We start from the raw sequence: 16,096 nt of genomic DNA on the forward strand, positions 1-16,096 counted from the left end.
ACTTCAATGTTTTAATGTTGTATTGGTAGTACGTACCGTATCCATAAAAGCACTTTTGTTTGTAGAGGGTATAGTTAGGGTATAGAGGGTCATCATTTACTTAAATGTCCTTACAGGTGCTTAAGAGTGTTTTGCACAGTTTATGGAGTTAATTTAATCCTAACTTTGAGTGTGTAATAAATTATTTAAAATAATAAAAAAGAAAGTGTGTGTGTGTGTGTGTGGGGGGGAGGGGGGGGGGCACACAACCCAATCTCGCCAAGGGCAACCAAAGGGCTAGAGCAGATGATTGTGAAGGAGTAGGTCTGTGAGGTGAGAAAAAGACGATCTGTGTGAATATCAATCTGAGACCGGCCCACCGTGAGGCTACACTGCCCTCTAGCGGCCATCGGTGGTAAGACCCCTCTATTAAAACCCTAAGGTTCAGAATAACAGTTTGATGGATAATGTTAGTAATAACCTTATGTTTACATATCATTTCTCTTTGTATTGTGTTATGAATATATATATATATATAAAAGGCCAGTGATTATTATTTCTCCTTCTTTTAAAGATAGAGAATCAGGGCGCTTCATAATTAATATAATAAATATTTGAACTTATTAATAAATTATATATATATTGTATAATGATATATTATATTATTATTATTATATAATGTTTTATCTGATCTTATTTGGCTTTTTTTTGGACTGCTTTATTTTTGAGAAAATATCCAAAATGCAAAATGTTTATTTTAATAACTATTTGCAAATAACCTAAATATAATTCCAAAATGAGTTTTAAAACAGAGTCATCACGTGGGAGGGTCTCCAGCTGCCTGTCAAGAAAACACAGGAAGTCACTCACTTCCTGTTAGTTCATTCTGTAGGCAACTTGTAGTTTACAGACCTCTTTGGGATCTCCCATCATGCACTGGGCCAGGCAGTCCCTGGAGAAGCAACTGCAAGCGCCTCGCTCTCGTGAGATTATCGGTGCCCAACGTGATCATGACGTCAGGGCCAGTCGGACGCTCATCTAACCGCGCATGCGTGGTTCGGAGACGGACTCTGCGGACCTTCTCCTCTCCCACGAGCCTCCGGTGTCGGTCTCCGTGTCTCCGGGAGAAATGCTGAGACTGTTGGTGAAGCAGCAAGTCCACGCGGCTTCTGTAGACACGTTGGGGTTGATTGACAGATTAATCTCAGATTATGAGGAGGACGTTTCTCGTTTTAGAGAACATGAGCGACACAGAGCAGGTTGGTGCTTCTTCTTCCTGGTCCCGGTCTTTATGCTCGTTTTACGGCTTTACGTCACATTTAGTCCGTTTCCAGCTCGTTGGTTGTAGTCAGCGAGACTTTTGGTGAACATGGTTCGTCTCCAGCTCTCCTCCGACCAGCTTCACCAGGGAGGAACTTTACACACCCGACGGTCCTCTAGTCAAACCTCCAGGACCTCACGGAGATGTTTTAGTCTGTTAATAACCGTGTGTGTGTTACGAGGATCTAACGGATCTAATTGTTTGCAATTGTGTGTGTGTGTGTGTGTGTGTGTTAATATCAGTGTTGGGCAAGTTACTGAGAATTAGTAATTAGTTATAGTTACGAGTTACTTCTTTTAAAAGTAATTTAATTACTTTACTAGTTACTGTATATCAAAAGTAATTAGTTACTCGGGAAAGTAACTTTTAAGTTACTTTTATGTCTGCTTTTTTAATGTAATGAACAGTACTGAACAGTCAAACACAATATACATATGTTGTTGACCTATTTATTGCAATCAACAGGGCAACAGGCCTTCAAATCAAGCAGTCGTACAAAAGTCCCTTTTAATACTTAACTTAATACAAAATAACTCTGTCATTTAACAGTTTGTTTTTATACCACATTAGGCCCAATGAAATAAAAGTGATTGGCCTACAGTATTAACACTAATTAAAAGAGAAAACAAAGGTGCCTTGAGGTGCTGCATATAATTGAGGGAGGGGGGGGGGAGTGCTCACCTGTGTGTGTGGATGTGTCGGCGTGTACGTGCTGATCTGGAGTCAGTTTGGTAGGATTTGGGTATAAATAAATTATTTCATTTAAAATATGGATTTTTATTTAAAGATATTCATGTAATTTGCATGCAAAATAGGTCTACCCGAACCAGCAGACAAAAATTCAACCGCAATACTTCAAAAGTAGCCCAATTCACGGAAAACCGCGGACCTGGCAACACTGGAAGTGGCTGTCAATCACAGTGTGGCACCGTGATGCTGGTCGAGGGGGCGTGCCTGTGATTGGCGGAGTAGAGGGGAGGCGTGGTTAACCTCCCGGAAAACGGAAGTTACGGGTGGTTGACGGGTACCGTTGTTGTTGATGTTCGAGCTGCTGAGCCGAGAGGAGCAGCTGTCTGTGTTGGTGAATGCCCAATAAAGGGAGGAATAATAACGTCGCCCCGTCTCCGTGTCATCAGTCCATAACGTCCGAGACGTTACAATATCATTGCGCCACCAAGGTCCTGCGATGTCAGATCAGAAGCAGCTAAAGTAGCCTAGCTTGTCTTCTTGTCTGCAAGTGTTCATTTTTCACAAAGAGTAGCGAGTAACGAACTCATTTAAATTTCAGTAACTGTAACTGCGTTAGTTGATTTTAAAAAATACTTCGTTACACGCTCGTTACCGCTAAAAGTAGTGGAATTACAGTAACGCGTTACTCCCAACACTGTTTAAAATAAAGTGGTGAAAGTTCTATAAAGCGATCATTGTAAAGCGCCAGAGTGTCGTAAGCGGTCAGAGTGTCTGATCTCTCAGGTGTTCTGCAGCCTCATAGGCCGTAAGGTGAACACTGTTTTCGTTTCAACCCGCTCCACAGTCGCGCATCTACACAATCGTTAGCTCATAAAAAATAACGAGTTGTGCTAACCTACCAAAAAAAAGTTTGTCGCTGAATTTGCCGTCGATTCTCGATGCGACTATGTTTTATGCCGAACTAGTTTCTTCAGAGCGTAATAGGATCTTGGTCGCCAGTGGTGGCACGGTTCGACACGTGATCGGTCTACACCAATGAGATAGCTGCTTTTTGTCAACAGAATGCCAAGATGGCGGCTCCCGTGGTTGGATTCAACGTTACCGATAGAGGAAAACACCCTTAAAAGTGGGCTAAATGGATTCTAAATAGTGCTGTATACATAGCATAACAATGAGGCAAATATACGATCATGTTATGCTTATGTTAAGTCATTTAGATCAAGTTTTATATACCTGGGAATACACCTTACTGACGATCTAACATGAACTGTGAACACCAGCAGCACACTGAAGAAATCAAGAGAAGACTGTACTTCCTACCTCAGTAGGAAGTACAGTCTTCAACAATAAAAATAGGACGTACAGTCTTTTGGCAGTAAAGGCAGTAATTGTACTTATACCAATGACCGTTTGTTGATTCGTTCATTCATTCTTCCACAAATGAAAACAACACTGATGAACAATAGAAACAATCTTTATGAAAAATATGACTGATATATAAAACTGTACAAAACTACAAAAGAAATAACATATTAAGGACGCTCAGTCCTCACTGTCAGTGTCAGGACAGTTGTCTTCCAGTTGCTCGGTGTCTTTGGTGTTGGCACAATTACAGCAACGACATAAGTCTGTGCAACACAATCCTGCAGAAAAACAGGAACATCTTCCTGTCTCACAGGCACCTTTGCAGCCGCCGTGTATGACATGCAAAACACTGTCAGGGGCCGGATTTCTGGTCATCCAGGTGATGTGCAAGGTCCCATCCTCTGTTTGCCAACCATATCCAGCAGGTGATGGAGCACTTATTTTTTGTTTGCGACAGGACCTCATTATTGCAGCCTGGTAGTTTGCCTTTTGCAGTGCTGTTGGAGGGCATCAGTCGTTGGGGAATGCATATTTCTGTAGGCTGATGATGCCATACAGAAAGCCTTGTACCTAGCTTCATTTACATTATCGGCAGCTGGCTGATCATATAAGTGGCACACATACTGGCAAAGAAGTGCAAATGTTGACTGCTCCAAGTTAAAGTGAGTACCTACACTTTTAAAAGCCTTTAGGTACTCACCTTTCTCACATGTAACAGAAAATGTCTTTCTTTTCCCTTTGCAATAAAAGGCACTTGTGGAGTCACACCCAGAGAATGTGTGAATTCCGATCAAGGCTGAACACACACTGGTTCCGAGAGCTGATGACACCTTGGTAATGTCAATGATACGTGTCCTGTTGCCAGTCCCTGTGAAAACATATAAACTGCATGGGAAATCTGTCTGCACACTTACAGCAATGACTGCCACATCAGTGTCAGAGCTCTTGATGACAGCTTTATGCTCCCGTGCAGCATGTTGTGCATGTAAGAACACCCTTGTGTCACATTCTTCATGATCACACTGCAGGTCTTCAACAACATGAACAGACTGTACACCCTCCTTAACAGTCACACAGTGACATTGATTTGTATGTGCTATGTACAAGCAGAGGTTTTTGCCCACTGTTGTAAGGTCTGCATTTTTGTTGTCCCTTTCTCAGTCTCGCTGTCTGTCTGGCTCAACTCACTAGACTGTGTGGTTTCTGCACCTGATGGGTAAGGTAGCATGTCCACGAGTGTACCGGTTGACAGGGTCTCTGCAAAAACCAGCTCGCAGATGTTGCGCTTGGTGGGGATGTGAAACACCAGCTGGGGGAAATCACGAGCCAGCCTCTTCCTCAACATATCCTGTCTGCAACAGAACAAAACAGTGACAATTAAGAGTCACAGGAGTATCATGAAAAGCAGAGAGTGGTGCAGGTGGTACAAGACATTACAGGCTAGAACCTATCTGCCATACAGCACATTTAACACCAAAGATGCCCAAGAAAGGCACACAACATCACGCACGCACACACACACTTCTCCTTGTTGCCAACTGGTACATGTTTGTGCAAACAGCAAGAATTAAAAACAGTTTTTCAGGCCTGTCACACACATGTTGTGTAAAGTTGGACTTGCACATGACAAATAATAAGACGTGAGAGAAAAATGCATTGCAGTTACCTGTAGTTTGAAGCATCAAGACCTTCATTTGCTTTCCCCAGTTCAATGAAGGCCTTCCTCAGCTGGCCCATTCTCAGCACCTCTTGGTTGACAAGCAGCCTTTGGCGAATGATCCTTTCACAGAATATCTTATAGCTGACATCAAACGTGGGCTCATTCCTAGAACACATATGAATGAGAAGGAAATAAACGAATATGTGTTGTGATTGTGTGCACATACAACAGAATGCAGATTGAATGTTTACTTATGCAATGTTAAGTTAGTAGCTCCTTGAAATGCAATATAATAAATAACTTACTGGTCTTTCTCTGGTTTTTCAGGCCTCGTCAAAAACCTGGTGTACTGATTATAACAGCCTTTGTGGTTCTGCACCTCCAGAGCCACACAGTCTTTGTCTTTTATATGCAAAAGAATACTTTGGTCCTCCTTCAACTCGGCAGCTTTCTGCAATTGGCCTTAACAAAACAAAAAGGAGAGCTCAATGAGTTTGTTGACATATCTCACACATAATTGTACCTTTCAGTCACTCAACCAGTGTGTGTGTGTGTGTTTACCTGCTGTTAATGTTTCAGCCTTTGACAGAGGATCCCTTTGTCGTTTGCCTGCTCGGTTGACGAACTTCTCCTTTTTTTGGTAAATGATGCCCAGGGCCGGAAGAACAGGCCAGAGCTGCGCTCGGCAGCCCTGACCTGCATCGCAGTTTCTTTGTTGGACTCGTGCCGCTAGAAGTCGATGGAATGGCCTCGTTGGCTACCGTCGCTTCTTGCCTCTCACGCGTAGACTTTCCACCTTTGCCATGGACTTTTTGTCCGTAAATCTACGGTAGCACGTGTGATGAAAGCCAGCATCCTCGGGAATATTGTCAAACTCCACATCAACACAGTGTTTGAAGTTCTCAGCCACGTCCCGAGACTCACCGTCCAACCCGAGCCACGTTTGTAGGCTTGTCCTGTATGTATTCCATCGTGTAGTGGTGAAATAATGTACCTCCTCGTGCTTGACTGAAGTAATATGCATAAAACAATGTTTTTTGTGTGGATTTATTAATATATTCCGGTGTATTTTCTTATTCTTCGTGCTGCTCGAGGACGCCATCTTGGCATTCTGTTGACAAAAAGCAGCTACCTCATTGGTGTAGACCGATCACGTGTCGAACCGTGCCACCACTGGCGACCAAGATCCTATTACGCTCTGAAGAAACTAGTTCGGCATAAAACATAGTCGCATCGAGAATCGACGGCAAATTCAGCGACGAACTTTTTTTTGGTAGGTTAGCACAACTCGTTCTTTTTTATGAGCAAACGATTGTGTAGATGCGCGACTGTGGAGCGGGATTCATTTTCTAAAGGACTTTTCGATGTTCACCTTGCGGCCTATCAGTCTTTGATGTGACTTCAGCTCCAGAAGCTGTGGTGAAAGGGTTAAACTGCATTGAGTGCAGCTGGTCCTTTAGTCTGAGTTGTTTCTGATGATCATCTTTTGAATCAACATTACAACTTAAAACACCATCAAGTCAATTCTAGGTCACACTGAGTTGTGGTGTTTCATGATCTATTGGGATCAGATTATAATCTGCATACAAACCAAAACAACACAAAGAGATGTGAGACATTGTTAGTGTGAGAACGTATTTAATTCAGCTTGTTAGAAACTGAACAATGAGACGGTTTAGTAGCTTTATATTAATAAAGTAATATGAACCAGGTTGTTTATATTAAAGTAATACTATGAACCAGGTTGTTTATATTAATAAAGTAATACTATGAACCAGGTGTTTATATTAATAAACTAATACTATGAACCAGGTTATTTATATTAATAAAGTAATACTATGAACCAGGTTGTTTATATTAATAAAGTAATTCTATGAACCAGGTGTTTCATGTCATCTTGATGACAAAGTCTCTCAGATCTTTTTTGAAGTCCATCTCCTGAACGTTGTAGTTCCACCGTGCAGACTGACCTCACTAACATGCCGTCGCATCATAACTACGTAGTTTGGTGAGAGTGGAGTCTGATCCTCTTTTCCTAACTCCTCATGAACTCTCCTTCATCTCTCCCTTGACCCGTGACGTGTTCCCCAGAGGTCAAGGAGAAGTTAGGAGCCGACGTTAGGAGGTCACTATCTGACTGTTGGACTGTGACCTTCTGTGTCCGTCTCCAGGAGAAATGCTGAGACTGTTGGTGAAGCAGAGACTCCAGGCGGCTTCTGAACACACTCTGGGGCTGATTGACAGATTCACAGCAGATTATGAGGAGGAAGTTTCTCATTTGAGGAAAATGAGCGACGACACAAACTCCTGGAGGCCGTGTTCAACCTCGAGTTCAGCTGCACAGAACAGGTTTGGGCTTATTCAATATTATCCCCGAGTTCGTGCGCGTGTTACGGGTTTTACGACACGGCGAGGAGATGTGTCGAGTAAATAATAATAAATGAGAGGGGAGGAGGGCCTCCTGTGAGGAAAGAGCACACAGCAGATCCGAGGTCAGGACCACGTCACGGGATGTGGGTGCTGGAAGAGCCGGACTTGTTCTGGGAGAGCAGAGTGGTTTTGGGTTCTGACCTGTGCTGCCTGAGAAGGACTCTGTGATGCATCACATGAGCTTCTGTTTGACACGTGATCAGAGAATAAATCCTCCCGCTGGAAAGGAAGAACGAAGGTCGTTGCTGAATTATGAATTCAGACATCCAGTTGTGGAAATCAGTGTGGTGCATTGTTTTATAGTAATTGTTTTATAGTAATGTACATTGTTTTATAATGTATTGTTCATTGTTTTATAGTAATGTTCATTGTTTTATAGTAATGTTCATTGTTTTAGTAATGTTCATTGTTTTATAGTAATGTACATTGTTTTATAGTAATATTCATTGTTTTTAATGTTCATTGTTTTATAGTAATGTACATTGTTTTATTTTATAGTAATTGTTTTATAGTAATGTACATTGTTTTTATACATTGTTTAGTAATGTACATTGTTTTATAGTTGTTTTATAGTAATATGTTCATTGTTTCATTGTTTTATAGTAATATACATTGTTTATAATAATATTCATTGTTTTACAAATGTACATTGTTTTATAGTAATGTTCATTGTTTTATAGTAATGTTTGTTTATAGTAATATTCATTGTTTTATAGTAATGTACATTGTTTTAATAATGTTCATTGTTTTATAGTAATGTACATTGTTTTATAATATTCATTGTTTTACAGTAATGTTCATTGTTTCATTGTTTTATAGTAATATTCATTGTTTATATTAATGTTCATTGTTTTATAGTAATGTACATTGTTTTATAGTAATATTCATTGTTTTTAATGTTCATTGTTTTATAGTAATGTACATTGTTTTATAGTAATGTTCATTGTTTTACAGTAATGTTCATTGTTTTATAGTAATGTACATTGTTTTATAGTAATGTACATTGTTTTATAGTAATGTTCATTGTTTTATAGTAATGTACATTGTTTTATATTAATATTCATAGTAATATTCATTGTTTTATAGTCATGTACATCTTTTTATAGTAATAAAGGAGGTGAGAGTCAACCCTCTCCTGAAGAAACCCACCTCGACCCGTCTGAAGTCAGCAACTACAGACCGGTCTCTCTTCTTCTTTCAAAACTCTGGAGCGAGCTTTCTTCAACCAAGTGTCCTCCTGTCTCCACGGCAATGACCTTCTTGACCCTCACCAGTCTGGATTCAAGGCCACTCAACAGAGACTGGCCTCCTTGCTGTCTGAGCAGCTTCACTCTGCTAGAGCAGCCTCTCTCTCCTCTGTCCTTATCCTTCACTCTGCTAGAGCAGCCTCTCTCTCCTCTGTCCTTATCCTTCACTCTGCTAGAGCAGCCTCTCTCTCCATCCTTATCCACCTTCACACTGCTAGAGCAGCCTCTCTCTGTCCTTATCCTTCACTCTGCTAGAGCAGCCTCTCTCCTCTGTCCTTATCCTTCACTCTGCTAGAGCAGCCTCTCTCTCCTCTGTCCTTATTCTTCTAGACCTTTCTGCAGCATTTGACACCGTGAACCACCAGATCCTTATCTCTTCCTTCAGGTCCTGGTATCTCAGGCTCTGCACTCTCCCTCTTCTCTTCCTACCTCCATGACCACACTTACGGGTACCTTGGAGAGGATCTGTGTCTGATCCTTGTCCTCTCACTACTGGGGTTCCTCAAGGCTCCGTCCTCCTCTTCTCTCTGTACACTAATTCTCTGGGCTCTGTCATTGGCTTCTCCTACCATAGCCATGCTGATGACACCCAACTGATTCTCTCGTTCCCCCAATCTGAAACACAGGTAGCAGAATCTCTGCCTGTCTGACCGACATCTCTCAGTGGATGTCTGCTCACCACCTGAAAATCAACCCTGACAAGACCGAGCTACTATTCCTTCCAGGGAAAGAGTCCCCACCCACGACCTGACTACCACCTTCACCAGCTCTGTGTTGGCCCCGCCCCCGACTGCCAGGAACCTCGGGGTGACACTCGACAGTCAACTCTCCCTGACGGCCAACATCACTGCGACAACGCGTTCCTGTAGGTCCATGCTGCACAACATCAGGAGAACACGGCCTCTTCTTACTCAGAAGGCGGCACAGGTTCTGGTCCAGGCTCTGGTCCAGGTTCTGGTCCAGGCTCTGGTCCAGGTTCTGGTCCAGGTTCTGGTCATTTCGCGCCTCGACTACTGCAACTCCCTCCTGGCAGCTCTACCTGCTAAGGCCATCCGACCTCTGCAGCTCATCCAGAATGCTCCTGCTGGTCTTCAGCCTGACTCCTCCCACACCACCTCCGCCTCTTCATGGTTACCAGTGGAGCGGCATCCGCTTCACAACATTGGTTCTTGCATCAGCTCTCTGACGGATCGGGCCCGTCTACATCCTGGATGTGGTCACACCGTACACCTCGCACAACAGCCAACCGACTCCTGCATTTCGAGCTCATCACTCTACATCCAGACTGTTTGCCGTCCTGGCTCCTCATTGGTGGAACGAGCTCCCCACTGACATCAGGACAGCAGGAAGTCTCTACATCTTTTCAGACTATAATATCTGGATTAAAACACAGATTAGCACTTCAGTGGCTCTTACTTCTGGTACTTTGACTTTCTTGAAGAAATGTTACTTTCTGGATTCTTGTTCTGAGTTTGTACTCTTGGTCTCTTGGTTGTGGCGGCTGTAGCTCAGTTGGGGTGGGGTCATCCTGGCAACCCCAAGGTTGTGGGTTCGATCTCCTCTCCCTATTAGGTTGGGTCGTCGGCGCCCTGGAGGGCTGCAATGAACCCCTGAAGAGCTTCTCGGTCGATCACTCTTAATATCGCTCCCATTAACCAAGGATGGGTTAAATGTAGAGAACCAATTTCTTGGGACTAATAATCTCCTAGTGTGGTCCAGTGTGGTCTAGTGTCGGCGATGCAGAACATCAGGAAAGCCGCTGTATGCCGAGCTGTTCATAAAGTTTATTTAGCGCTAAAACTTCTGGATGTGTTCATTACGATCCCTGGCCCACACACACATTCACACACATATTCAAACTCCTGTTCTGTATGATCATCTCCACATACATGTTTGCACACATTTATATTATCTACTTGTTCTGGAAGAGTAGAGATGGTTATATGATGGGGTGACGAGGCACTTAAAATTAGCCGATATATTTAACACTTATGTTCACACCAAACGCGTTGAGTAGTTTGATGTTTCCACGTTTGTGTGATTTCACAAGTATAGAGCAGAAATAGTGGTTATTTCTTCCTTTGAGTTTATTTGACTTTGTGCCGTTATAAAATCAATGTTTCTGTGATCGGCCTTCCCCTTTTGATGTCAGACGGGCAATCATCCTGAGGACTGACGTCTGGTTAGAATTAACGAGACAGTTTGAGGGCGGATCAGCCTTTGAGACGCAGAGAGAGCCTGATGTCAATCATCTCGTTAAATTAAGCGGGAAAATAGGACATTTGATCGACTTTCTTGAGCCACGTACGAGAAATAGGGCCCCGCTGCTTACAAATGTTATTGTTTTGTATTTCTGTGTTTGTACATGAAGAGCAACAAATACACATTTAGTCAGTTATGAAAGTTGAAGTCACCGTTGTTCATAATGTGCTCCCTGCAGATGTCCAGCAGCTGGTTTGGATTAAACCAGATGTCCCCCCTGAGGACCAGGACCAAGAGGAGCCGGAGCCCCTTCAAATAAAAGAGGAGCCAGAGCCCCTCCTCATAAAGAGGAGCGAGCCCTCCTCATAAAGAGGAGCTGCAGGATCTCTGGACCCGTCTAGAGGGAGATCAGCTCATTGTGCTGGAGGAGGCCGATATCACCAAGTTCTTATCCACTGCTGTTACTGTGAAGAGTGAAGATGACGAACCTCAGACCTCACGGCTTCATCAAAGCCAGACAGAGGACAACAAAGAGGCGGAGCCTCCCGCCTGCAGCTCAGCTACGAAAATACAGACGGAAACTGATGGAGAGGACTGTGTGGGATCAGGACCAGACAGGAACCTAAATCCACATCGTCATTCACATCCAAATGCTGATGATGAAGAGGCTTCAGACTCTTCTGAGACTGAGGTCACTTGTGGTGATTGGCAAGAAGCTTTGTCAGATTCTGGACCTGACAGTGAAGACGGGGACAATGTCTGGAAGGAGCCCAGGGCACCTGAGTCTGCTGCACATGCCCTGAAATATAAGGAAGCTCTTGTAAGTCATGTGGGATGTAAAACTGGCAACAAATCCAATGAATCACCATCAAAAGAGCTCATGAGAGAGAAATCATTAAGGTGTGATGAGTGTGGGAAAAGATTTACACACCAGGGAAGTCTGAAGAGACACATGAGAGTTCACACAGGAGAGAAACCCTTCAGTTGTGATGTTTGTGGGAAAAGCTTTACAGAACAGGGACATCTGAAGACACACATGATAATCCACACAGGAGAGAAACCATTCAGTTGTGATGTTTGTGGTAAAAGATTTACACACCAGGGACATCTGAAGACACACATGAGAATCCACACAGGAGAGAAACCATTCAGTTGTGATGTTTGTGGGAAAAGATTAACACGACAGGCAGCTCTGAAGCTACACATGAGAGTCCACACAGGAGAGAAACCATTCAGTTGTGATGTTTGTGTAAAAACGTTTGTATCACAGCAAGGTCTGAAGAAACACATGAGAGTCCACACAGGAAAGAAACCATTCAGTTGTGATGTTTGTGTAAAAACGTTTGTATCACAGCAAGGTCTGAAGAAACACATGAGTCCACATAGGATAGAATGTGTTTCTTCCAATAGCGACAAATTAACTATGTGAGTTGTTCTCTTTCTGTTGTGTTTAATAAAAATAAGGTAACATTTTTTTAATTGTTTCCCATGTAATTTGTTTGTAAATGAGATGGAAGGCAAAGTGTTTTTTAATCATTTGATAAATCTTTATTAAAAACAATAACAACATACTGAGTGTTGTAGTATATTTTCATCTACTGTATAATATCAGTTTATATGAAACCTACAAGTCAGCGCTCAAGGTTCAAGAATCATATGACATGCCTCGAGTTGGGGTTCGAACCTACGAAGTCCAAACAACAACCTGGTGTGTAAACAAAAACCTGCCTGAGTGGCGATTCTGCCTATCTGTTGATTGGACCCCAAGGGCCGGATCAATGAGTGTCTCATGACTGTCTCCTGACTGTTGGGTATATAATGAGAAGCTGAAGACATGAATGTTAGACTTTCTCAATTCGATGCCTGAAAGATCTCCAAGCGGCCTGCAGGCGTTTGTTCCCTGACCTGTACCTCTAAGAATAAACTCAACATTCTTGTGAAGTACGGTGTCTCTCGAGCGATCCTTTCTTCATCATCAATTCCATCATCATCCTCCGGCTGGCGAGAAGATACGACAGTGTCTTGGATGGAGGAAACTAAAAACAAACTAAAAACTGCACAAATACGTCTGTATTTAAAATGCATTTTCCCTGTAATTGTTTAAAGTCTACATAAAGAGACTTTTGCAAGTTCGCTTTGTGTTACTGAAACTGTGTTCCACTTTCTCTTACAGATCCCATTGTTGTTTTGTTTTACACACATTTTGAAGACACTACAGGTGAAGAGGGTAAACATGTTTTTATCCATATGTCACCATGAAACTTCTCCAGTTGGTTACTGACATTAAGACCATAGTTTTAATCAATTGTTCAAAAGTCAAAAGTTTTCTGAAGTGTTATGTTTAAATATGCAACTGAGGTGTTAACTAATGCTAACTGTTGGTGCTAAAGGAGAAATCTATAGACCCAAATAGACAAAGGCTGGCCAATGCTGCTGCATGCATGTGATTCTGTGAAAGAATGCCCGATGCTCCTGCAATATATGCAAATAAGGCAGATATACTGCAATGGAGTTAATGGATGCTGGGAGAGCCCACCAGGAACTATATTAACAAAATGACCTGAATTATTGTTACTATTTTAAAGGTGTTTAAGTGTGTTGATGAATCTTTTGTAGACAAACACACTCGTGGTTGTAAACATCAACAAGTGATCTCAAACTCTCTCATTTCTCTGTGACAAACATGTTTTAGAGGAAAGTTTAAAGCACAGAGACTGACTGGCAAATGTTCTCTGGTCTCAACATGAACTCTGGACTTTGTGGTGTTTCAGGAGGAAAACTGACTCAGTTATTCTCTCATTAGTTTCATATTTTATACATTAGCTTCGTATGAAACCCTGAAAATAAGACAAGAAGAAAGTACTTTGTTAATTCTTGAATCAAGAAATACTTTATCCATCATGTGAACCTGTTAAACCAGTTTGACCAGAATCTCAGTTATGTAAAAGAATAATAAAAGATTTACTGATTGATTATGATACTTTATTTTATAATTCAACACAGTACATCATTTGTACGTTGATTTGGAAAACAACAACAACATTTAGTCTCACAAATGTATTAATAGAATAATTTGCATGAAGTTCTAAGAACAAAATATCTCCGATAAAGAAGCTCTGGTGCTTTCTCTCTTTAAGACCCATGCAGAGGAAGAAACTTAAATTAAAGAATACATCATTAACAATATTCAATAAACAGTTAGAGCTCAGAGCATTTTACATTTTCCTATAGAGAAATATTAGTTAAGGTAAACAAAGATCATCATGAGCAGCGAGAGCCTCCACGACTAAACACACACAGGAAGGAGCGCCACCTACAGGAACTCAGACAGCTACACAACAACAAGGAGAAGATGGACAAGTCCCGCCCACAAGGTTTGATTGACAGGTGAAGAAAAGTCTGCTCAGAGACGATGATGGAAACAAAATAAGTTTAAGACTTAAAACACAGACTTTAACCAGATGTCCCTGAACTCACTTCTGTCTATTTGAGTTTACTGAACTCAGCAGTGACTCCAGAAGAAAAATAATCAAACCCAAGTCCAGCATAGAGAGTCTGAGTGAATGTGGTCTGGACTCTGTGGAGGAGAGTCATGGTGTCAGAGACGCTGTAGAAGGACAGAATACCTGCTCTGTGATCCAGGTACACTCCTAATCTGGAGGACTGAGGACCAGAGACGGGAGTTTGGACTTTGTTGTGAATAAATATAAAACTGTTATTGACACAATCTAACGCCCAATATTTATTATTGAATCCAAAGAGACATTCATCCCCGATCCCTGTTCTGATGATATTCTTGTATGAGACGGCTACATCAACTCTTCCTCCTCTCCGCTCCACCTCCCAGTAACAACGTCCAGTCAGACTCTCTTAACAGGAAGTCAGCAACCAGCCAGACTCAGTTGGTAAGTGTGGGCGTGTCCACGTTGGTTGTTGCTGGTTCACAACGCCTCGGCGATGACGTCATCACTCGTGTCCTCGGGTGGTTTCACAGCGTCTCCTCTCAATGACTGTGGCTCATTGCGGCTCACTCCTTTGTTTGTCTCAGCAGATGTTTTGATGTAAATATTACAGATGTTTGGTCACACGGTAGAGGTCATCACGTTATTCTATAAGTTCACGAAAGTTATTCAACAGATCAGGGCCGGCGATTGCTCTCGGCGAACTAGGCGACTGCCTAGGGCAGACATGGGCAAACTACGCCCCGCGGGCCATATCCGGCCCGTTAGGCTTTTTAATCCGGCCCGCCGAACTTGTCCAAATCGCAACTTTGTTTACTTCCGGTGTGTGTTGGCGCGGAAAGTACTCGTCACACGAAACCCTTCACCATGATTTGTCAATCCGTTTGTCTGTCAACATTTTGCGAAAAAAACAACCAATGAACACTCAGTAAATCACAAAGCACCCGCCCACCACACAGGTGAGGCTCATTTAGAAACAGCCGCAGTGATTTTGGCGAGCAGCGCGGAGCCTCTGGAGGAGGAGAAGCTGCGGAGCCACGAGGAGGAACACGCAGCCACAAGAGGTCCACTTGGGCCCGGGTAAGGGTCTTTACTCAACGTTACGTGTTCCGTCACGGTGTCCGTTACATGTGTGCGGTGCTGACTAGTATTGTATTTTACAGAGAGGATTCACCAGCGCCTGCAGCTCAACCTGCCCGGCCAGCAGAGAGGTCTCGTGACACGATGTGAAGCCATCTTGTAAATAGTCTGTGCCAATAGTTGTGTTCTATTTTCTATTTCTCAACATGTATATAATGTAGTTTGATTTATTTATTTATGTACAATACATATTTATTTGAAGAAGAAAAAATGTAATGGTCATTTTCTATTTGCACACACCCCATGAAGATTTATCTGCAATATGAAGTCATTTCTCAATTTCATCTTTATCATTTTGGTTAATGTTTCAAGTTTCAAGTTTCTATATATAAAACAATGTAATAGAATATACATCATGACAATATATATATGTGTATAGTGTTAATGAGGGTCTCAGTCCTTGTTCAGCAGCCTGATGGCCTGACTGAAGAAGCTGCTGTGTGACGGACCACATCATTTTTACTCAAAAAACGATAAGAACAAATTTAGTTTTCCACATTTATATACAGGTATCTAGCATTGTATTCAGATATTTCACTGCTTTTGTGAACCTATGACCTTTTGTAAACCAATTTCAAACACCAAAACAGTTCGTCCACAT

General features: G+C 42.2%; 1 protein-coding gene across 1 annotated transcript; it reads right to left on the reverse strand.

Annotated features, from left to right (window-relative positions):
* Positions 1 to 4,451: 4,451 nt before the first annotated feature.
* LOC130198366 (uncharacterized) lies at positions 4,452 to 10,219 on the reverse strand. The gene is made up of 5 exons (XM_056421518.1): positions 10,171 to 10,219; positions 5,577 to 5,711; positions 5,321 to 5,477; positions 5,022 to 5,180; positions 4,452 to 4,707 (listed from the first exon to the last, which is right to left on the reverse strand). The coding sequence occupies exons 1-5, from the start codon at positions 10,217 to 10,219 to the stop codon at positions 4,452 to 4,454; spliced, it is 756 nt and encodes a 251-aa protein (XP_056277493.1).
* Between the last annotated feature and the right edge of the window lie 5,877 nt (positions 10,220 to 16,096).

This window comes from Pseudoliparis swirei, chromosome 8 (genome assembly GCF_029220125.1).
Source record: "Pseudoliparis swirei isolate HS2019 ecotype Mariana Trench chromosome 8, NWPU_hadal_v1, whole genome shotgun sequence".
In the NCBI taxonomy this organism is placed as follows: Eukaryota; Metazoa; Chordata; class Actinopteri; order Perciformes; family Liparidae; genus Pseudoliparis; species Pseudoliparis swirei.

Coding starts and splice junctions, on each gene's coding strand:
- LOC130198366 (XM_056421518.1), bottom strand. CDS start 10,219: ATGACCCCACCCCAACTGAGCTACAGCCGCCACAACCAAGAGACCAAG. Junction 5,712..10,170: donor CCACAACCAAGAGACCAAGA/GTACAAACTCAG, acceptor ACTGCGATGCAG/GTCAGGGCTGCCGAGCGCAG. Junction 5,478..5,576: donor GGCTGAAACATTAACAGCAG/GTAAACACACAC, acceptor TGTTTTGTTAAG/GCCAATTGCAGAAAGCTGCC.